At 57.3% G+C, this 22,174-nt stretch overlaps 2 protein-coding genes across 4 annotated transcripts; both read right to left on the reverse strand.

The window, feature by feature from the left end:
• Positions 1-299: 299 nt before the first annotated feature.
• Positions 300-16,188, reverse strand: LOC129338315 (calpain-5-like). Of its 3 annotated transcripts, none has more exons than XM_054992440.1 (13): positions 15,746-16,188; positions 14,032-14,247; positions 13,439-13,570; positions 12,996-13,204; positions 12,087-12,279; positions 8,572-8,765; positions 5,425-5,502; positions 4,916-5,099; positions 4,287-4,412; positions 3,810-4,006; positions 1,993-2,114; positions 1,425-1,561; positions 300-917 (listed from the first exon to the last, which is right to left on the reverse strand). In XM_054992440.1, the coding sequence occupies exons 2-13, from the start codon at positions 14,194-14,196 to the stop codon at positions 741-743; spliced, it is 1,914 nt and encodes a 637-aa protein (XP_054848415.1). In that variant the 5' UTR covers positions 14,197-14,247; positions 15,746-16,188; the 3' UTR covers positions 300-740. The 3 variants fall into 3 exon arrangements, with proteins under 3 accessions (XP_054848415.1, XP_054848414.1, XP_054848413.1); XM_054992439.1 differs by having other exon boundaries at positions 14,032-14,260; XM_054992438.1 differs by lacking the exon at positions 15,746-16,188 and having other exon boundaries at positions 14,032-14,601.
• Positions 16,189-16,289: 101 nt separating this feature from the next.
• On the reverse strand, positions 16,290-22,171 carry TAF6 (TATA-box binding protein associated factor 6). The gene is made up of 14 exons (XM_054992436.1): positions 21,970-22,171; positions 21,781-21,867; positions 21,541-21,694; positions 20,964-21,020; positions 20,672-20,791; positions 20,097-20,239; positions 19,472-19,549; positions 18,723-18,824; positions 18,439-18,621; positions 18,082-18,156; positions 17,861-17,986; positions 17,359-17,532; positions 17,055-17,261; positions 16,290-16,950 (listed from the first exon to the last, which is right to left on the reverse strand). The coding sequence occupies exons 1-14, from the start codon at positions 22,123-22,125 to the stop codon at positions 16,579-16,581; spliced, it is 2,034 nt and encodes a 677-aa protein (XP_054848411.1). The 5' UTR covers positions 22,126-22,171; the 3' UTR covers positions 16,290-16,578.
• Positions 22,172-22,174: the final 3 nt, after the last annotated feature.

A 22,174-nucleotide genomic window follows, 5' to 3' on the forward strand; every position in this document is an offset into this window, starting at 1 on the left:
AGCCACGAGTAGGGATGGCGATCCCTGAGTCTATATCCAGAGGTGTGTGTGTGGGGGGGGGGGGTGTTACAAGGGAGGGCATCTGGATGTAAAGGTCCAATGTAGCTTGAATACATGGGAGGGGTCTAGCAGAGGAAGGTGTCAGGGTGTAGATAATAAATTTAGCAAGAAATTACAGTTAACATTTTCTAAATCGACAAGGTTATAGCTTAGTTTTTGTAAAGCATCAAATTACAAGTCATATTTTAAATTCAAATCGGCGTCTCATACCCACGTTTCAAAAATTGTAATTTGAAAAGTTGATTTTTAAAGCGCTTTGATTTTATTCACAGTACAAATTTTCCTGTCTCCGTGGAGAATGTGCAGAGGCGGGCAGAAGCAGGGGAGAGGGCGAAGTGGGGCCAAGACCTCTTTCCTCTGTGACCCCTCCACTTCCTGGGCCACCCATTTCCATTTCCCAGGGAACAGCAGCATCGCCCATCGTGAGGCAGCTCAGCTCCTCTGCAGGCCTTGCAGTCAGAGCGGGGTCTGGAGCCACACAGCAAAGCCCAGGGGGCGGGGAGCCAAACCCGCCCCCCATGAATTCTGAAAAGACGGCTGGCCTGGCATGTAGATATTACTCTGCATTCGGTGCCATCAGATATACTATGCACACACATGAGTGGAGAAATGTCCGGTCTCACCAGAAATAGAGAATGCAGCCTGCAGCCACCCACTTGCCCCAAGTGGGGCTGCTTTGCTCACAGTGACAAGAGGTCAGCGCTGGTCAAGATCTCCACCAAAATGCAGCCATTGGGGCACAGCTGGTGAGGCCCCTCCAGGCGCAGCAGCTGGGCCGTGCCCCTCTCTGTGGAGGTGTCTGCCAGCAGCTTGACATAACCCAGCCGGGTGCTGCGCAGGAACTGCCTGGCCCAGACCTGGGGGACAGAGAACACACAGTGAAGCAACTAAGGCAGACATCAAGGCAAGGAGAGGAGGGGAGAGGCGGCATCCTGAGGTCATACAACCATCTTCCCAGCGTGGCATCAGGGAAGTGCGGCGCAGCCCACCACTGGGCAGGTTTTATGAAACAAGGTGCAGAACGACGGGAGGAGGCGGCGGCCACGGCAGAGACCTGGGAGCCGCTCGGGTCTTTGGCACGTACAGGAGAGACTGAGGGAGCCAGAGCTGCTAAAGCGGAGACCGCGAGGGCAACAGAGCCCTTCCTCTGAGCAGCCCAGGCCAACAAGCAGGCACACCACACGGGGCCCCGAGGGAGGCACCCGCCCGGGGGCTCAGCTCCTGGAACTGGTCCTGAGCACTATCAGAGTTGTACAGGGGCTGTCCCTTGCTCCAAGAAAGGACACCCTGCCCTGTTGCAGGTGGAGAAGGTGGAAATGCTCTCCAACTTTGTCTGCAAAGTCCTGCCAGGTGGGCACCCATACCTCGATGCGGATGGGCTTCTGTGGACGTCGTCGGCAGAAAATGGCCTTGAAGTCAAAGTCTGGGCTGGAGGCGGCCTTGTGAACCCGGGATCTCACGGCATTGCCTTCAGAGGTGACCCTCACATAGACATCTGGGGCTGGAGGCAGAATCCCAGCAGGAGGTGAGGCCCTAGGCAATGGTCCCTAGGCCCTCCTCCCGTGGGCCAGCCCCCCAGTGGGTTCAGCGGGGGACTGCCAGGGAACTGGGGGGTGGAAGGAAGGTCCGCTCCCAGCAGGCCCTCCCTGTACCTCCTCCTCCTCCCCCCACCCCCCCCAGGCAGAGAGTGCTGAGCCCCAGGCTCCCTGCACACGTCTCCAGCTGTGCCCTCTACAGGTGGTGGCAGAGGGGGGGGCTATTCCCGTTGTCTCAGTGGCTGTGCAGGCCCAGGAAAGCAGCCTGGCAGGACGGGATTGCAGCAATTCACAGAGACGGATCCGAGCTGTTCTCAAAGGGAGATCATGGGAGCGGGGGAGGGGGGTGGCTTCCCCCTTCCAGGCTGGGCCCAGCCAGCCCAAGGTGCCAACTCACGCTTGCTAGAGTTGGGGACTGCCAGCCCCATAGCCCGCTGGACCCAGACCGAAGTGATGAGTTGGGGGGCACCGAGACAGCACCTGCAAGAAGGGGTGGGTGGCTCGTTGCAGCTGATTTCTCTGCAAGGAAGAGAAGGGAGGATCCAGGTCAGAGGCAAAGCTGGTCCAGGCCCACCAGGGGAGGGCGAGTCCCAGGTCGGGATGATGCTCCGCTGCCCTGTCCGCTTCTTGCTACAGTGAGAATCGGGGAGAGATATAAACCCGAGCAGAAGATACATAAAGTTGGAGACAACAGATACCAAGGCCAGAATTCATAACTACTTATGGATTAAGAAATAATTAAAAACTATTCAAAAGCAAGATGGTGCCCATATTTTGAGGGATGGACTATTAAGAATATGGTTCCAATGCAGAAAGAGATGGAGTCTGCCAGCTTTGCCACTGACATCACCAACAGATGCCTATTATGAAGCTACAAGAAATAAAATAGATCATGTAAACTATGAATATATAATGGATACGCAAGGAAATATAAAAACATGATAAGAAATTCATGCTCAAGGAAAAAACATTCCATGGTTGATGTACTGTCAAATGGTGTCCAAACGCAAAGGACAATTATCCAAAGAAGATGGCCGATTAAGAGAGAAAACAGTGTTTGATCAGCTAATCACTGGAGATTCAAAGCATCTATTAGGAAAAGTAGATAAAATTTTACTGCAATATGCCACAGAATAGGAACAAGTTAAAAATTGTATGATAAAATGGATGCAAAATTTTGGAGAAAGTGTTTCTCTGGGTCAACGGGAAAACTTATGTACAAAAGAAATTAAATTTATAGACTGTCAGATATTAAGAGAGAATTGGTATAAAATGTTTTTACATGGTATACCACTCCCAGGGATCTCGCAAGAACCAATACAGATTATAGTGGAAGGTGTTGGAAATGTCAGTGTACAGATGCAACTTTCTATCATATGTGTTGGACGTGCAAGAAGACGAGAAGTTATTGAATAAAAATTCATGAAGAGATGCAAGAGATATTAAAATTTCACTTTGTTCTGAATCCTAAAAATACGTTATTAAGTATCTTACCTAGTAATATCACAAAAGCACATCGCAAATTTTTAAAATATATGGTGACGGTGACGAGGGAAATATCTGCCACAAAACGGAAGGCAGAATCTTGTCCAGATGCGACTGAATGGATGAATAAACTCTGGGAATATGCATCTGTGGCTAAATTAACCTCTATATGCATAACAGACCAATCTTAGAATTTCAGGAAAAAAGGAAAGACCTTTTTGACTATTTAGCTGGTAATTAAGAACAAATAAGAATAGTTATTATGGAAGCAGACTAACTAGAAAATTAATATTTTAAAATTTTGAACAGAAAATGTTGAATATACATAGGTATGAGGAGCAATATTCTGTAGTACAAATGTGCTGTTATATATTCTGTTTGTTTTTTTATGGATTGTTGTTGTCTTTTTCTTTTGCAATAAACTTTTTATCAGGAAAAAGAGAACCAGGGAGGGAGGGAGGCTTTGCCTGAAGGGCGCCAGCCCTCCACCTCGCAGCTCTGCTCCACTCGCCCCCACCTTCTGCAGGGCTTTCCATTCCAGGGCCTGGGAACGACACTCGGGGCCTTCTTCTGGTACTTCCAAGGCTGCTGCAGCTGAGGGGTGGGACGGGGGGGAGGCTTGCGCTTGGTCCTGGCTCCAGCAGCAAGAGGCATGCCCAGAAACAGCCTCAGGTGGGCTAGAGAGCCCTGGCCTCCCCCAGCAGCTGTCTGGGAGGAAAGAAGTCTCACCGTAGGTGGGCTGAGCGCTCACTGTACAGCCGCAGGAGGAAGGCACCTCTCTGGCCTGGCACAAAGGTAGTCGGCAGCAGGGCATAGCGCCCCCCAGACAGATCCACACGGAGCACAATGCTGCGAGAGTCGATGTAGGTGGAACCGGCCACCCGGGGCGGGATCTGATGCAAGCGCCAGGTTCGGTTCTGCTCCACCTGCAGGGTAGGGCACGGCAGGGCAAGGGGGGGCACCCTGATTAAGCTCCCAGGCCCCTTCCAAGGCAACCCGCTGCAGACAAAGCAGCTGGCTGCAAACCCATCCTCCACAGCTGGGCTGCTGTGCCCCACCAGCTGCCCCCGAGCTCCAGTCCTCCCAATACATTTTCCCAAGGATCCTGCCCACACGTACAACAGCCCACCACCCCCAGCTCCAGCCAGTCACCCTCTCCTGTCAGCCAGCTCTTGGGGCACCCCCCAGCAGCCCCCCATGACTCACATGGAAGAGCTCAAACCCCATGGGGATGTTGCGCCCCCCAGAGCCGGATCCCCGCAGCCGCCGCCTGTCCATCTGTTGCAGTGAGATCAGCACGGAAGCTTGTGCCTGGGGCACCTCGAAGAAAAACTTCCAGAGAGGGGAAGATGGGAAATATTAGCACCCAAATATCAGCCAAGAGAAAGGTCCCCCCCCACCTCCTCCTGCTGTCCTTCCTTGTAAGCTGTCAGAGATCTGCGCTCACCCCGCCCCCAGGAGTCTTTAGGGCACCCAAGCAATGCTCAAAGCACCTGAGTCCCAGAGACACCCTGACATCGAAAGCAAGAAGCGAAGCCAAGGCAGCTCTGCAAAACGGTCCATGGGAGGCGAGGTGAACACTGGGGCCACGTTAGGGGCTGGCAGCTGCCATCCGAGGAACACCAGCCTGTTCAAAAGGAAAGCTTCTGCCAAGACGGCAAGCAAGCACAGGAAGGCAGGGGGCTCCCCCCGCTTCACACCAAGACCACCTCCAATGGGGGAAAGATCCGTCTTACTACTGTCTTAAAAATCTATCAGGTAGACTTGAGATTCCTGTTCGGACAGTACCAAATCTGTACTGTATAGAATGTTCTTTCCACTGCTGTCTCTCCCACCTGTGGGTTATGGAGGAAGGAGTCCTGGTGGTTCAGGCAGCCACCAGCAAGCCCCTTCTGAGGATCCCACTCCCCAAATCGCAGGCCTTCGATCCAACGCTGCTGGCAGCTGAGACGCGCTGTGTTCATGCGTTGGCAAATGACCACGTCTGTGAAATGGGTGCAGAAGTCCTCAAAGCTCATCCTGCCAGACACAGCAGAAGAGTTCTGCTGAGTGGAGCCTTGGGCCTCTGGAGAGGAAGACGGCCTGCTGCCCATCCACAGGGGACTGGGCTGGATCTCTCGTTGCCTGGACCTCTGTGCTCTGCCAGCTCACTCTTGGGACACCCTGATCTGCATGGAAGGGTCTGTGGGAATTCAGGGCTGGGGGGCAAAGGTGCCCTTTCTGCGCCTCCAGATTCTAGAGGTCCACTGTTGGCCACTGACAACGGGCCACGTGGGACCAGCCCAAGGGCCACCAGAGCCAAGAGAGATGCCCACACCTGCTGGTGGGCACACACGAGACCTACCAGAATTCACCGTCATCCTGCACAGTGACTCCCATTCGGTGTCGCTCTCGCCTGCTCACCTGCTGCCATTCAGGGGACCTGTGAGGAGGGACAGAGCTCAAAGGAGACCATTGACTTAAAGCAACCCTCTGTGGGGGTCCTCCCTCTTTCACCCCCCCCAGTAGTTAGACCCGCCTGGCCCCTCCTGTCGAGCACACACCATCTCCACAGCATCCCGAGCGGGAGAAGCTCGTTGCCCTAGATCTCTTTAGATTCCATCCCAGCTCTCTGGAGAGCCCATCAAAGCTTATACTAGAACGAGATTTGTTAGGATTTATTTTTGCAGCAACAGACTAGCTCAGCGATCACTTTGGAATTAGCTGTCTTGTATTTGCCCTCCTCCTCCTCCTAATGCAACCAAGGAGCTCTTGGCCTAGCAAAGTTTCCCCGAGGGCTGCAGAGTGCCCCATGCAATTTTAGGTGTCATGTAGGTTCACTTTTATTTGGTACAATGGGTGCTTAAGGGCCAACCCACCTGATGCCGATGCAGCCAGCCAGAACTTTAGAAAGGTGCCAGGCCTTTTACTGAGAACTGAGAGTCTACCACAAAGCAGGTTCGGCCCTGGTCAGTATTTGTATGGGAGGCCACCAAGGAAGTCCAGAGTGGCTATGCAAAGGCAGCCAATGGCAAACCACCTCTGATCGTCTCTTGCCTTGAAAACCCTAGGAGGGTTCAATGCAAATCCGCTGCAACTTGATGGCACTTCCCACCACCACACTCATTCACAACATTCCCCTGATTCAGCAAAGTAGAAACTCTATGAAAAAAGGAGTTAAGGTTAGTGTAATGATTTCAAGAAATGGGTGCATGTGTCTTTAAATGTTTGGTGAGATAGGTGAAGAGTGGGGGGTGAAAGAGAGAGATGAGTGAGTGATATGATTGGTTGATGACGGAGAGTGGGCGGAGTGAAGGCAGTTTTCAGTTACTGAGGGAGAGAAAAAGGTTCAGTCAGGGCCGGAGAGGCCAGCTGTGGGCAGCCTGAGGGTGTCCGTGTATTTGTGAGGGAAAGGCAACCCGAGGGGAAGCCTGAACTGAGTGTGCCTGGGAGACTGTATATTCACTCTGTTCGAAGCAGGCAAACTGTGTGTGCGCCTGAGAGAGAGAAAGAACTGAGAGTGAAAAGGAAACAGGCTGGCTGTGTGCTGTCTGAGGAGTTCTCTGTGAGGGAAATACAGAGCCTAGAGAAAGAGGCTAAGTGTGTGTGAAGCCTTACAAGAGATCTGTGTGAATGAGTTTGGATGAAGCAACTAGGAGAACTAAGAACTACTTTTATGTAACCAATACGCTTCTTAAAAAAATAAACTTTTATTTTGTTTTGTTATATCCCAGAGTGGCCGTCATTGTTATCTCCCATTCCTATCCTCAGGGCCACATAGAACCACGAAGGAGCCTGACGCATAAACACGTTACCAAAGGGAAAACTTAAATAAAAAATATTGGAATTTAATGTTCCTGGTGGCAGCTAACTACCCAGAGGGTGTGAAGGGAAAGACTAAAGCAAAATCCACCCTAAAGAAAGTGAAGATCGTAACAGTTAGCCTGGCATGACTTGCTCTTGAGGAGCCCGTGCTGGCCAGCTCTTAATAAACACAGCCTTCTTTTCTAAATGCTCCAGGACTGACTGCTTGACATAGACCCGCCCCCCCCATCTCCACCACTCTCCCTCCTGGCACTGCTGGTTTGTCTATATTCCTCCTTGGTTGTATGCCCCACCACCATTTCTTAAGTGTGTCCTTTTTAATTCTCTGCTCACTGGAACGCAGTTTCTGGAGCCCCTCTGGCTTCTTCAGTTGTCTCCCTTTCTTCCTTCTCACTGGAATCATTTGTGATTGTTCCTTCAATATCTCACTCCCCTCCGTCTTGCACTCTCTTCTCCCTCCGTATTTCTAACCATGGGATTCTATCCAGTGTTTCTTTGAGCCTCTTGAAGTGAGCTTTTCTAAAGCCCAGCCTATATCTGTTTAGCATTCCCTTTCTCCAAGATCTTAAATTTCAAAATGACACTCTCTCTGCTACCTTCACCTAGTCAGTCGGTTCTTCCCTGTTGGTGAAAACCAATTAGAGAGATTTACTTCTTGTTCCTGCCGCCTTCTCTCTAAAAAGTGTCACGTAAGGGTCTAATCAGGCTTTCTGCTGGCAGCTTCCAGTCACAGGAGCTCTTACACCAGGGGAGCATGTCCTGGGTGTGGGCCTTTCCTTTTAAATGAGGCTGCTCTGGCTTCCCTTCATCTTAGAAAATTGTGAGGGCTGTTCAAGTTTAAGAAGTGACAGGAGATCTGGTTTTCATTGTATGCATTTTTTTCTGGATTCAAAGGGTTAATTGTTTGCTAAGTTCATGCTTATAAAGAGTTACACTTTATTTTAAACAAAATCATTCCCTCAAATAAGTTCTCTGTGCCGCTGGCAAAAGATCTGATGTCTGACTGATAATATTTCATTGTGCTGCCAAGAGGTAAATCTTTCTCGGGGAGTTTGACTTAGCAGACCCAATTGGAGTATTTGGTGCCGTGTTCAGCCTAAAGAGGTTTCAACTCTCCAAGAGCTGAATTCAGCGTGGATCTCTAGCAGAGGTGGACTGGTCATTATTTATTTAATTTGTTTATTTACATTATTTGTATACCACCTTTCTCACTGAGACTTAAAAGCAGATTACACAGTATAAGTCAACCCAAACAACAGGAAATCTGAAACCAAGCAGAAATATGAAAGAAAGCTGAAACCGCGAGCACCACTGGGACTTTGCCGGTGGGCTAATGACCCCCCCCCAATTTGGGCTGGGACCAGGCTGGCCCAGTGGCGAGACAGGCCCATTTGGGGGACACGCACTGGCTCACCCACACAAGGAGGCTCCCCGCCCACCTGACCCCTCTGCAAGGCTTGGAAAGAAGTGGCTGGGTGGGTAGACAGGCTGCCTCTCCTGGGAGCTGAGGCTGTGGTGAGGCCGGCAGGCAGGCTCTCTTCCCCTCCCCTGTGGGGTGGGGGTGGGGGGGGTCGATCCCTTTCCAAGGTCACTTTGCCATCCCAATCACCCCTGATTTCTAGATTGTGTGCAATTAAAATAATCACTCTCTCACTTTCTCTCCCCCCCGCCCCCGCCACGAACTCACTTGTCACTCCAGGCCCCGTCCCACTCCATGCTGCCCCAGGGATTCCGCAGGCGGATGAGCTGCAGCTTCTGGGCTTTGAAGAGTTCCAAAAGGCCCCGTCGGAGGTGGACAGTCCGGACTGCTGTGACGCCATAGGCGTGGCCTCGGACTAGGCCACAGGATAACTGCGCTTCAGGCCCTTCCCCGGGCAATGGCTGCAAAAGTTAGGGAGGACAACATCAAAGTATAGTTTATTATTTATTTTAAAGATGTACCCCACAATGTTTGATCACGTGGTCCTCCAGGCATATTCCAAACCACCTAGTGTAGAGGTGCCTCTATGAGCCTGCTGGGCACATCTGGAATGCTGACATAGGATGGGGGGTGCAGCCACAAAATGCTGCAGGGGGCAGAGTCAAGCACAAAATGTCACGGAGTGAGATCATGCATATTATTAATAGTAATCCTCCAGTATTTCAGGCAGAAGCTCTGCTTACAAGATGCCTTTTTAATTTATTTATTTGATTTGATTTATACCCTGCCCTCCCCACAAATGGGCTCAGGGCGGCTAACAACATTCATAAAACACAGTGAATTAATCCCAAAACCATAAAATCAATAATAATCTTTAAAAGGTCATTAAAATAGTTCAGATGCAGGCTATTTAAATAAATATTTAGGAGTCTGTATATGGGCACAGTAGATGGTCGAGGGCAACTTCAGAAGAAGTGGTGCTCTTAGATGGAAGAAGGGGGGCACTCGCTGGCACTCAGCCAAAGGCCCGGCTTGACATCTCCTCCGTTTTACAGCCCCTGCAGAACCGTTAAGAGGGCCCCTGCAGGGCCCGGATCTCCAGCGGGAGAGCGTCAGGGAACGTCCTTTAAATACACACAGCTTAACGGTCATGCCGCGAAGATCTTTCTGCGGAAGTGGCAGCTGCTGCCAAAGCAACATTTTAGAAGATCTGCGCAGCCAATCAGATCTCCAGCAGCCAATGACAAGCCCTGCTAGGCCCCACCCAGTTTCTAAAAACACTTGGTGGGTGCCAGAAAAGGTGTCAGCGAGCATGGTGGGCCTTGGGGGGCCACGCCAGGGAACCCTGGCCAAGGGGATGCTGTGGCAGCCTCTCTTACGCCCCCCCCCTGGCTGCTTCCTCCCCCTCCCTCCCCCCGGCAGCGGCCAGTGGAGCAGAGCTGGAAGAAGGGAAAACAAGCTCCGCAGCTGCTGCTCTGTGACGGCCGGCCGGGCCCTCCTGCTGTAGGTGGCGTACTCCCTCCATGGAGCGTGTGTGTGTGTGTGTGGCGGGGGGGGGCACTTCCAGTGGCCCTTGAAGAATCGACGTCACACCTGCTCAGACCAAGACGCTCACCTAGCCCAGCCAGGCGGCTGCCGGGCCCCCCACTCACAGCGAGCCTGAGGATGCGGCCTCCTGCTCTTTGTGCCCCACAGGCAGTAACCGGACATGGATGGTGAATGTGAGTGTTAGGCCAGGACCTGGGAGAACCAGCCTCGAATCCCCAGGCTGCTTGGGAAGCTCCCTAGGGGACCTCAGGCCAGATACGCACTCTCAGCCTAACCTCCCTCACAGGGTTATTGTTGAGAGGATAAAATGCAGAAGAGGATAATGATGCTATAAGCCAGCCAGATTTAGATGGGGTGCCTCCGCTTTGGGATGACCTATTTCCAAGGGAAGACGTTACAAGGTCTGTATGAGAACGGGGCACCGTGAAGTTGCCAGGGAGTAGCAGCCATCTTCCTGAGGCCCACAGGTGGAGTGGGGTCTGGGGCCTGTGTGCGTGTCAGCCAAGGGTGCCTGGAGAAGGGAACCAAGTATGGGCAGTGACGTCAAGGTGCCAAAAGTAATCAAGCCATGACCTGGGAGCCCTGGGTGTTAAATGAGAACACCAGCATTGGTGGGCGCCTCTGGTTGGAGGCCATCCATCCTTGGCGGGAAGCTATCTACGAAGGGAAGGACGTATGAGAGGAGAAGCTCAGAAAGGCCATAGGCAGCAACAACCCTGGAAGTTTTAAGAGGAGCAGACTTCCCATAGAACTGCTACCGGGGGAGGGGGTGGATTACCTGGACCAAACAGGTAACCTAAAGCTGAGGGTGGGGTTCCATTGCCCTTCTGACCAAATGCTGCAAAGGTGATGGGACAAGGAAGGAAGGAAGGTGACCAAAGCAGAAATTCTGCATCAGTGGGAGGTTTCAACAGCCCTTGCATTGATGAGAAAAATGCATGCCCAAATCAGGATAAATACTGTAAATAACTTTGTCTTGGCACAGTGGGTCATGGGCCCAACTCAAGAAGAGGCCACCCTGGCTGGAGTGCTGACTGGGAAACCTCTCTGAGCCAGCTGGAAACAGGAGTCACAGCTCGACTACAGCGCTCAGCATTTACGTGAACGGGCAGTTGCCCACAATGACCCCGCTTGATCTCAGAAGAGGGAAGTTCTCAGAAGCGAGGGGGTTAGTCCTAAGGAACCTGAAAGGAAGAGCGAAGAGTACTGAAACCACTGGAATGGAAGTTCAGGTAGAATGGGTGCTGCTTAGGACAGGTACCACCAAACCTGGGAGGAGGCCAGTGTGGCGAAGGAACAGTTGAGGAAGCCATAAATGGCAAAGAAGATTCCTCTAAAAGGCGGAAGTCCCACCCAAGGGAAATGAACAAAGGGGAGCGTAAGCCGACAAAACAAATGTCAGGGGGCGCCACGGGGATCCCGATCTTCCTTCTCACATGCAGCTCCAGTTCCATTCTGGGCAAACTGGCGTCGTTTCAGCGGCATATTGACGGTCTGTTTGCTTCCAAATTTCTGCACTGCGTACCCACCCGGTTGTATTGTTTATTGAATGCCCAGAAGGTGTAATCTGCCTCAGTGAGCAAGGCAGGCTACGAACAGCATAAATAAATGAGGCTGGAGGAGGAGGAGGAGGAGGAGGAAGAGGAGGAGGAGAGAGCTACATGCAAGTAATCTGCTGCTGTATGTTCTTCAAATCCGCTGCTATATTGTTTTGCTGTATGTTTTTAAATATGTCGTTTATTGGTTTTAAAGTTATATGTATTCAAACTATTGTATTAACTGTAATCTGCCATGAGCCTGGGGAGGGTGGAATATAAATTCAAATAAATAAATAAATAAATAAATAAAAGATGGGTAGTCTGTTAATACATCTGAAGTAGGAAGCCAGCTCGGGAGATGAATGAGCTGCCAGAAAGCAAAGGGCTTTGGAAGGAAGCCTGGGAAACCTGCAGAGCAGCAGCACTCCCCCCCCCCGCCCCCCCTGCCCATGCCAAAACTGCTATTTTCAGAGCGTCTGAAGAACGGAGCCTGACAGAGAAGCCAAGAGCAGCTCAGGGCTCACCTGACAAATGAAAATTCACGATCAGTTCAGCCCCCCCCCCCCCCGCCGGAGAACCCCTCATCTCCTCGTTTGCTGCTCCAGCAGCCTCTCCGTAGAAACTCCCATCCCAGGCAAAGCAGAGGCTCGGCCAGGGCCTTTCCCACTCGGGCTTCACCTCGGCTTGGCTTCTTACCCGAATGGAGCTGCTGATGAGCGCTGCCCGGGAGTGGGCTTTCCTCAACTGCTTAAAGAGCTGCTTCTGCTTCTCAGGGTCAGTACCAGCGGCCCCCTCCTCCAAGGCCAGCAGCTCTGAGATGCCTCCCGTGAAGTCTACCAAAGCCTCGGCTGTGTTTCCACCCTCCAGTGCCTCGTAACAGCCGTTCAACCTGGGCGGGAGGAAAAGGGGGGTGCAATTCAGCAAGGAGAGGGTGGCACAAAATCCTCACAGGATGCCAGTATCCAACAGGGCTCCCTACGGGGCACGTCTTTGGCAACGGAAGGTGCTGGACCTGGCCCCTCTTCTGGGTACTTCCATCGGAGTTAAGGATCTAGGAAGAACCCTGCCGGATCCAAGCCAGGGCCATTGAATCGAGCACCCTATTGCCTTCAGCGGCTGACCAACAGGGCTGAGAGGCCAAAGCCTCCACCCCAGCACCCTGGGTTTCTGGAGCTGGCTGCTTCGTGAAGGGCAGGGCAGGGCAGGGCAGGGCCTCTCAGCTCTGGGCCCGAGAGAGAGTCTGGAAGGCGTGACCAGCGGAAGGCAGCGTGTGCTCCTCCTCAGGCCCGTCTGCGTTGACGGTTTCTGGCTGCCAAAGGGAGGTTGGCCAGCGATCCACTTGGGGGTCTGCTTTGCTATTATCAGTTCTCTCACCTCTACATGAGCCAAAAGCAAACACCCCCTAATCTAGATGGTTTGTTTGTAGGGGAAAGAAACCCTGCATATGCGCAGAGGTATTCTTAACTGCCGTTATTTCCCATAACGCAACCAGAACTGAGCCGTCTGGCTCTAAGACCCTGGCAGTGACTGTGCTTTAGACAAAATCCAGGGAACTGCATCCCTCCCAGCCAGAGGTGCAGCCACATTCCTCCCTCCTTGCCCTACTTGGCATAGGCCTTCTCCAAGAGCGCGCTCCAGAACTCGCGTGGCTCAGCCGAGTGGCAGAAGAGCAGCTTCCCATGCTGGCAGGGCAGTCGGTCATCCACACAGACTTCCGTCCAGTGCCCCCAGCGCCAAAAGCGGAAACGAAAAATGCCGCAATAGCTCTGGGGCCGACGAGGGTCCCAGTCTTGCTCATGAGGGTTTGGGATCACCTGGATAGGAAAGAAAGAGGAGTGGCGACGCAACGGAAAGGGGGTAAAACAAAGCACGCCTGTACCTCCACGCCTGCTGGCAAGGGGGCACGCTGACCGTGCTCGAGGAGACTCTTCTCAACCCACCCCCTGCTTCCAAAGAAGCAAGAGCCCGCTAACATCAGCACTCAGTTCATGCTGGGTGCTTCAGAACATGCAGACAAGGGGAGCAGAGGGTGGCGCTCCCCACGCTACCTTCCTCCAGACGGCGGGCTCACTGGCCAGGCAGGAGGCAGCAGCGACAAACCAGCAATTCCCAAGGCTGCCCTGGTGGAGGTCCCGAGGGCTGATGCCGTCCACAAAGAGCCGGGGGTCTGAGCAGAGTTCCTGGGAAAGGCAAAGTGGGGCTCGCTGAGTGGAGCTTGAAACGGAAAAGGCCGAAGGCTTTCCTAGGGACAAAAGCTTTGGAGGATTCAAGCCAGGGCTGAGGGGTCCGTTGGGAGGGCTGTGCAAGGAGAGGCATCACGGAGGACCGACGGTGCCTTCCTTGCCCTGGTCCCTAGCCCATGACAGGCCCAGGCAGAACAAGCGCCAGGGAGCTGCAGGCGGCAAGTGAAAGATTGAAGAGGAGCGCCTCCTGGGGAAGCCTCTGACGGCCAAGGAAAGCCCCGTCTCAGTGCCCCTCCCTGAAGACAAACTGGGCAGTGGCACAACATCCAGTCTCCCCCATTCACAACCCTCCCCTGCGCGCCCGCACTGTGGGACAAAGACCCCCTGTCTTGAGGGCCCTTCTTCTGGGGGGGGGGCGGCGCTTGGGGTTAGGGTTTTGGCGGTGCCTTCCTTCTTACCCCGGGCCGCTTCCAGGAGAGCCCATCTGGGGGAGCTCGATGGTAAAAGAGAGAGGAGCGGGCAGCTGGAAACTCAGGGTCTTCAAAGAGGCTTTGCTGGCCAAGGCAAGAGCGCTTCAGGGGCCGGTAGCGCTGGCCCTGGAAGGGGTCCGGCTGCGATGGCATGAGCGGGAGGCGGCGCGTCCAGCGCCAGGCACGGGGAGGCCCAGAGCTGAACTATGGAGAAGAGCTAGGTGGGAAACAGACCTTGACTGAACACGACCACGTTGGGACTCCGGAGCGTCTCCGGCTTCCTGTCCGGAAGCGTCTTCTAAAGAGGCCTTCTTGAGAGCAGCCGCTTCACCTTCCTGGCAGCAGACGGCCCGGAGCCAGCGAGGAAGAGCAGCCGCCTCCCGGGGCAGGGCCTGCCTACCGCTGGCTGCCTCCTTCCATCCCGAGGGGCCCATCGGAGGCAGGTTGGCCTCCTTTGCAGGCAGCCGGTCACCGGGCTGTCCGGTTCAGCTTGCCACAGCGCCCGGCCCCCGAGTCGTCCGCTGGCTGTGCTAGGGATCGGACCGGGACCTCCTTCAGGCCCAGCCGGCCCTTTGCCCCCACCCCCCACCCCAAGGCGGCCTGCATCTCCGCCAGATGCCCGCCGCGTACATCTCTCTGAAAGCGCCGAGCGAGCGCCCAGTTCGTCCTCCCCACAACGAACAACCCTGCGAGGCAGGCCATGCTGCAGGCGAGCGGCTGCCCAGCTCCCGCGGCGAGCTTCGGGGCTGGGCGGGAGCTGAACTGGCGTCTCCCCGCCCGAGCCGTTCCGCTGCGGCGGCGCCTGCTGTGCTGTGAGCTCACAATGCCCCCGCCGCGGCTGCCTGCTCCGCTCCCGGCTGGCACCGCCCGGCCTCGCCATGCTTCCGCAGGAGGGCCCCTGCCCCGAGGCGGGGGGCTTGGCGGCCCGGATCCTGGGCGGGCTGGTGCTGCTCTGCGTGGCCGCCAACATGGTCTCCCTGGTGAGCCCGACTCCTGCCCGGGGGGGGGGGGCAGAGCCGCCGCGCCCCAAGGGGAGGGCTGCCACGGGGGACGGGGCGCCGCGGGCCAGACTCTCCCGGCCCCGCGGCGCAGCGCCCTGATCCGCTCTCCCTCCCTCCCTCCCGCAGTTCTGCCGGCCGCCGCGCCGACGGCCCGAGAGAGCTTCGCGCCGCCGCGCGCCTCTGGGTGAGTGGGCGGGCCCGGCGGGCGCGGGGCTGCGGCCTCCTGGGGCGCGGGCGGGCGCGCGCTCTCGCTCCCCCTCGCCGGGAGCCGCCCCCAGCGCCTGCAGCTGCGCCCGCCGCCCGCGGAAGGCCCCTTCGACGCCGCCGACGCCGCGCGCCCGCAGCTCCGAGCACTCCAGCGCCTGGCTGGGCGCGCGCCCCGCCAGCCCCTCGCCGCCGCCGCTGCCCCCGCCGGCCAGGCCCGCCCGGCTGCTGGTCTGTGCGGTGCGGCGAGCGGGCGCGCCGGGGCCGGCGCCGCTCGGCCAGGTCATCTACGACGCCCGCCGGCTGCACTGCCAGGTGGCCACCGCTGGCCGGCTGCCCCCCAGCCGCCGGAGGAAGAACCCCACCCGGCCGCGCTAGGCTGCCGCCGGAGGGGCGCAAGACGGCAAGAGAGCGCCGAGAAGCAACGGCGACCCCTCCGGCCCCGCAAGCCGAGGCCCGCCGCTCCCCCCCCCCCACGCTGGCTCGTGGTCGCCCACCTGCCCTGCGGCTCGAGCTCCGCTGGCTTCTTACAGACGCAGCGACGGCGGGAAGAGACGAGGCTCCACTGGCAGAACCGGTTGGGGCGCCGGGGCGGGCCCCCCACGCCCTGCGAGTCGATGCAAACAGCCAGTGCCTCCGCTGCGGGCGGAATGGAGCCTGCCAGAGTCGTTGCCCTGCGGCCGGGGGTTGGGACTGCTGTCAATTCAGGACTCCCAGCCCTGTGAATTCTAAGCGTTCAGGGAAGAATAAATTTCTGGAAGTTCATTGCACCTGCATTACCTGGGGGGGGGGGGAGGAAGAGTGCCGTTCCTGGGCAGGCAACCAGAGCCGAAGCGCTTTAATCTCTTCCACTGAAGCCAGGGCAGCTCCTGGCCCTTGCCCCCAAAGCTGTCCCTTAAGATCTGCGCCCCCCCCCCAGACTGGCCCAGACTCCTTCCCTGGCTTGCCTCTTCCACCCCACCAACAAGCCCCAAGGCAACGTGCCGAGTCAGCACTAGGAGCCCCTCATCACGCCAGGCAATGAAGACAGGAGTCTGAGGATGTAGCAACAATCAAAAAGAATTTATTTACAGGGGGGAGCACAGACACACACACACACACACACCATTGAAGGGGGGATGGGGACACCTCTGAGGGGTAAACAGCCCCCTCCCACACACACAAAAGTGACTCATCCGTGGAGGCAGCCCTCTCTGTGTGGGACAGGAGATGCCAGGGAGGGTGGGGGTGGAGACACACATCCCGCAGACCTGAGGACTTGCTCTGCCTCACATCTCCACCTGCCCAGAGGAAGAGGCTGCCGCCCGCCCCTGCCCACCCATCACCTCTCTCACAGGGAAGGTTGTGGGGACTCTGGCACCAGGCCCGGTGCCCCATTGGCCTTGGCGAGGAAGGCCGTGGCTGTGATGGTGCTGGAGTTCCCTGGGGGCTGGGGGCTGTCGCTGCGTTCCTGCTTGATGCCTGTGGAGAGGGCCAAGCCGGCTTGGGCAGAAGAAGAGGGTGAGAGCTGGCCGCTCGCCCCTTTGCCATCGGCAGCAGGCGGCAGGGAGACCACGATGTATTTCTGGACGCTGCCAGAGACGGGGGGGCTGGGGGCTGCCTGCCCGCCCGAAACCAGCTTCACCAGGGGCTGAGTGCTGGGGACGGTGGTGGTGACAGGGGAAGTAGACGTAGCGGCAGGAGCCCCGCTGAGCGTTATCACCTGCAGGGTTGTTGGGGAAGAGGAAGTCACAGAGCAGCTCGCCCAGGATGGCGCACACCCACCCTGGAGCCTGGACTCCCCCCCCCTGCCCCCCCCCCGTTTACCTGCTGGGAAGTGGAGGTTCCAGAGGCAGAGGACATGACGATGAACTTGGTGGGAGGGGGCGAAGGCTGCGTGGGGGTGGCCGGCCGGGCAGAGACCAGAGTTTGCATGGGCAGCGTGATGGAGCTGGGCACCTTGAGGATGCTGGGAGTGCGCGAGGCACTGCTGGACCCCTGCGGGGCCTGGGAGAGCGTCAGAGTGGGGCGAGGCTGGAGGCAGAGAGGAGGCGGGTTATGCTCCCAAGAAGGGGCTGGACCCCCAGTGCGAGCAAGCGGCTGTGAGAGAGAGAGAGAAGTGCTGCCTCACCTGGGTGATGGTCAGGGTGGTGCGGTTCACCTGCTGGGCTTGCAGGGCAGCCTGGGCACGCGCCTTGACCACGTGGGTGCACAGCAGGGTGCCCAACGGCCCGTACTCAGCCCGGTAAGCCTCGGGGTTGTCAGGCGCAGGGCGCAGCTTGGCCAAAACAGGAGCACAGTGCTTCTGCGGAGGGGAAAGGGAGGGAGGCGAGTTCCGAAACTCTCCACCCCCCTGCCCACCCACCCCTGCGTCGCTAATGCAGGAAGCAGCACTCCACTCCCCTGCGCCAAACACAAGTGGTGGCAGCTTCACGGATGGGAGGTGCTCCAAGTCTTCCCCCCTTCTAGGAGGATGGGTAGGCAGCCCCCCCCTCCCCGTATTTTCTTGCCCGCCTGCCAAGACTTCCTCTGAGCCACTCAGCCTCCTGCTTCAGGCATGCCCGGCCAGCCTCTGAGGAAGTCTGTCCGGCACTCCACCCCCGTGACGCCCTGGCCTCCCCCGCCCCCGTTACCAGCAGCAGGGTCTGGACGTGGTCAGCTCCGATCTTGTCAATGTTGCTGACAACAGGCCCCTCCAGGACTGCACGGACCCGCTCTCCCTCCACCTGCAGCCGTGGCAGGATCAACGTCTTGATCACCTGGAGAAGAGGACAGGCGCCAGCAGAGGGCCAGCTCTCGGCTGGCCCCCGAAAGGCCTCCCCTGCATGCACTGGGCCGCCCTGCGGGTACTCACATCATGCCCAAGTTCAGCCAGTCCAGCGATAGAGCCATATCGCGTGGTCCAGGGCGTCTTCTCATCCACCCAGCTCTGGTGTGGGAAAAAGAGCCAGGAAGAAAGCATGACCCAGTGTGGTGTAGTGGCTAGAGTCTCCAACCAGGATCTGAGAGACACAAGTTCGAATGCCCGCTCTGCCACCGCAGCTCACGAGGTGACCAGGGGCCAGTCACGCCCTCTCAGCCTAGCCCACCTCACAGAGATGTTGCAAGGATAAAATGAAGAAGGGCAGAATGATGTCAGCTGCACTGGGTCTCCAAAGGGGGAAAGGGAATAAAGAGGGAGGGGGCTCTTGCAAGCCTGGCTACCCGTCACCTTGGTGAAGGTCTTGGTGATCCGGGACTGGATGTTGTTGGTGGTGGTGCTGAAGTTCTTGCAGATCTGGGCAATGAGGCGAGCAGCAAAATCCCGCAAGGCCCAATGGTTGTCTACATCCGGCCGGAGGCACAGCTGCCGGCTCACCACACAGGTCATCACAGCAGGGATCAGCTCATGCAGCTGCCGCAGAGGAAGGAGAGCATCAACCCCGCGGCCTGCTGAGGCCCCCTAAGGCCCACTCCTCTGTAGCGACAGCCCCTTCTCTGTCCCCAGCAGCTCACGTATTTCTCCAAGTAGAGGGTGGGGTTGTCCATGAGAGCCTTCACCATCCGCATGAGGTAGATGAGGAGGGCCAAGTTATTCTGTACCACGTTCACACGCACCTGGGAGGAGGAGGAGCGCCTTGAGCAGTCCGAGCCGAGGGCAGCGGCCTCCTCCTAGTGCCCTGGGCTACAGGGCAATGCTGCACTGCCTTGGAAAGACAAGCAGCCACAAAGCTTTCCTGGCACACCAGGTGGTCTCTTGGGACAGCAACAGGGGGCCACCCCTTGGCTACCTCCCAACCCATTGGACGCTTCCTGGGGCAACGGTGGATGCTGCTGCTTGAGCACGGCTGCCTGTGCCCGCCCCCAAATCACACAGACAGCGGCCAAGGCAAGCAGGCGGCCCCCCGGAACCGCCCACCTAAATGGTGCCTGCAGTTGCTCTGACCCCTCCCCCCAAACTTATCGCCCGTATCTTGCAATTGAGTTTGACAATAATCCCTCCCCCTAGAGCAGCCTTGGGAAGAGCAGCAGCAGAGCAAACTCAGAAGCAGGAGTAGCAGCAGAGCAAACCGTCCTGGGCAGGAAGAGGTGCTCACAAACGGGCGGGCATGGCAGGGCTGGCACACACGTGAGACCAGCTCATGGAGCAGAGGACCAAAGCCAGGCAGGCACAAGGGCCCGCGTGGAGGTCCACGTCGTCACGTTAGGATCGTAATCCCCGCGATCCTTGCAAGGGGAAGGGTGTCCTGCCCAGACTGCCTCACCCCTTCCGAGATAAAAGTGCTGAACCGAGGCAGCATCTGATACAGTCCTGGGTCCGTAGCAATGCTCTGTAGCGCCTCCTGGGAAGAAAAGGGGGAGGGGGGGATGAAGAGAGGATTAGGGGGGCTCAGCAAGAGTGCCTACAGGAGTGGATTTCCTACCAGCCTTAGTAAAAGAACCAGCTTTCCTAGTGCAGCCTGGAGCAGGGCAAAACATGGTGAGCCTGCTACAGGGTGCGTGTGAGGCAGACACCACACGCTGGCCCTTCCTGCAGCTGCAAGCACAACACACAGTGTACCAGCAAGACGCTGCTGTGCGGCACACTCAAGGGCAAAGTTGCCCAACTTGCCTTTACTTTCACAAGCCTTCCAGGGATACCTGCTCATCATTTGGGTCCTACAGCACTTGCTCAACTGCCTGGGCATCAGACCAAAGACACACACCACCAAGGGACGGCTGCAGGAGCCTCACACTAGAGGGCGCCACTTTCATGCATATGTTCCCACGGGCCAGCTGGAGCATGGGCAGGAATACAGAAAAGGTGCGTGTGGGTCAGAAGGAGGCTGAGGGTCCAAGCGGGAAGGACTACATGCCAGGTCCAGGACATGGGGAGGCTGGCTCGCTCACCGCCCGCTTTGCCTCACAGGAGCCCACGCAGGCCTCCGTGATCTCCTTGTAGTACAGCTGCTGCTCCACGGACAGCTCGTGAATGCTTCGTGGCTTCAGCTTCAGGGGGGTCCCCTCCAAGAGGGGTCCTTTCTTCTCTTTGCCTGCAGGAGGGTGGGGTGGGGGGGTAGAGCAGGTTGTTGAGGCAATGTGTTCTCCTACCCACAGCATAAATCTTCCATCTGGGATAGGCAGCTACCAGTACCAAGTAGCAACGTGGGAAACCACAGAAGCACTGAACAACCCATCTCTCTCAACTCGAGTGCTCCGCAACGCATCCAAAGAAGCCAAAGGCAGAAGGCGTCAAATGCTTTCCTCTGGAGAAGCCCGTGGCTGGCCAGCACAGGCCACACGTGGGCTCGGCACAGCAGGCTCTTTGTAAACTCTCCCCCAAGCCCAGCTTCCTCCCTTGTTTTCCCATCCCAACCCAGCCCATCTTTGCAGACCCTCCAGTCAAGCTGTTGAGTCAGCCATTAACCGCTCCAGAAAGCAGCCCTCCCTCTCTGGCCACAGGGTCTGAGGGCAGTGGGACTGACCTTTGCCATCGGGGGGCGTGGCACTCTGGCCTTTGCCCTGGAGGGCCCCCTCTTCCTCCTGACCGGGCTTGGTGGCTTTCAGCGGTTCCGTGGCCTCTGCTTTCTGCTGCTCCTTCGGGGCTGAAAGGGGAAAAAGAGGCAGAGGGAAGACCACGGTTCTCCCAGGCTACAGGTGTTGGGTGATGTACAGCTGGCAAGGGGAGGTAGTGGTCTTCTAGTGGTATGCTGCAGGATATGACCCTCGCCACTTGAGACAAAGCTTTCATGATTCACGCCGCTGTTTCCCACTCACCTGGGGGTGGGTTTTCTGGGATGGCGGGCTGAACTCCTTCGATGCTCATCCAGTGTGCTGGTAGAGAAGAAAGCAACCTCAGATCACCGGAACTTCTACCCATTTCATGACCCTGAAATCCCTCAGCTTATATTTTACAGCATCGCACGCAGATTGCTGAAAATAGACCTGCAAAACTAAAGGTACCCTTTGGCTTCTGGAACCCTCCAGCTTTCCTTCTGCAAGGACATCTGCCCTGCATTTTATCCCCAGCCCTTCAGCACACTCTGATCTGAAAATACATACCCCGCCGGGTGCTCCAGCAGTCAACCGGGAGTCTCTAAGGCATGGCGGGGGGGGTGGGGGGCTGCCAAGCAGAGGCAAGGGGCCTTGACTGGAGCAGGGAGAGCCGGGGGAAGCTGTGCAGGGAAGGGCCCGGGAGGAGTCCCCCGGAGGGTCCGTTTTCCTGTCCGGCCCGGCAGGTGGAAGGGGATCCCGCCGGGGGCGGCCTGGGACCGGCGGGCGGGCGGGCAGCCGGATAGCCTCGGCTCCGCCCTCCCGCGCCGGACAGCGGCTGCAGCCCCGGCGCCCGGCTCACCCTTGAGGCAGACGTCGAGCGGGACGCGCGGCAGGGGCGTGTTGATGATGTCGCCCAGCTCCGCCTCCTTCTCCTCGTAGAAGTACAGCTCGCGGCCCCCGCCGCTGGCGTAGCGGAACGGGATGAACTCCTGCGCGTGGAAGCCGTACAGGGGCTGCGGCCAGACGGGGCGGTCAGGCGGGGAGGGCCGACGGCACCGCCCGCCCGCAGCCCAGGCAGACCCCCCCCCCCCCCGGGCACCTCCACGTTCTTGAGCTTGAGGGCGAAGTCCACGTCCCCCGCCGTGAGGCTGCGGCGCTTCCCCATCCGCATGAACTTCAGGGCGTCCTGGGGGAGGGGAGGGGGTGCGAGAGAGGCGTCAGGGGCGCCGCCCCGCCCAGAAGGGCCCCCGACGCCCCCCACCCCCACCCCTTTGCCCGCGAGCCCCACCTGGGCCACCTCCTTGAGGCGGTAGCTGACTTCGTCGGCCAGCAGCTGGCACGTCTCCTCCGGCACCTGCCCGACGCCCACCGACTCGGCCATGGCCTTCATGGACTCGGTGGGCAGCTGCGTGCAGCTCACCTTCGCCTTCTTCTCCTCCGCCATGCCGGCGGCCGCCGCCCAAGGACCGGCTCTGCGCCTGCGCGCCCGCCGC

The sequence above is a fragment of the Eublepharis macularius genome, chromosome 12 (assembly GCF_028583425.1).
Source record: "Eublepharis macularius isolate TG4126 chromosome 12, MPM_Emac_v1.0, whole genome shotgun sequence".
NCBI lineage: Eukaryota > Metazoa > Chordata > Lepidosauria > Squamata > Eublepharidae > Eublepharis > Eublepharis macularius.

Coding starts and splice junctions, on each gene's coding strand:
- LOC129338315 (XM_054992440.1), bottom strand. CDS start 14,196: ATGCCATCGCAGCCGGACCCCTTCCAGGGCCAGCGCTACCGGCCCCTG. Junction 5,100..5,424: donor CAGGATGACGGTGAATTCTG/GTAGGTCTCGTG, acceptor TGTGTCTGGCAG/GATGAGCTTTGAGGACTTCT. Junction 918..1,424: donor AGAAGCCCATCCGCATCGAG/GTATGGGTGCCC, acceptor TCTGTCCCCCAG/GTCTGGGCCAGGCAGTTCCT.
- TAF6 (XM_054992436.1), bottom strand. CDS start 22,125: ATGGCGGAGGAGAAGAAGGCGAAGGTGAGCTGCACGCAGCTGCCCACC. Junction 21,868..21,969: donor GCCTCAAGGAGGTGGCCCAG/GTGGGGCTCGCG, acceptor CCCCTCCCCCAG/GACGCCCTGAAGTTCATGCG. Junction 17,987..18,081: donor TGGCTGAACTTGGGCATGAT/GTGAGTACCCGC, acceptor CCTCTTCTCCAG/GTGATCAAGACGTTGATCCT.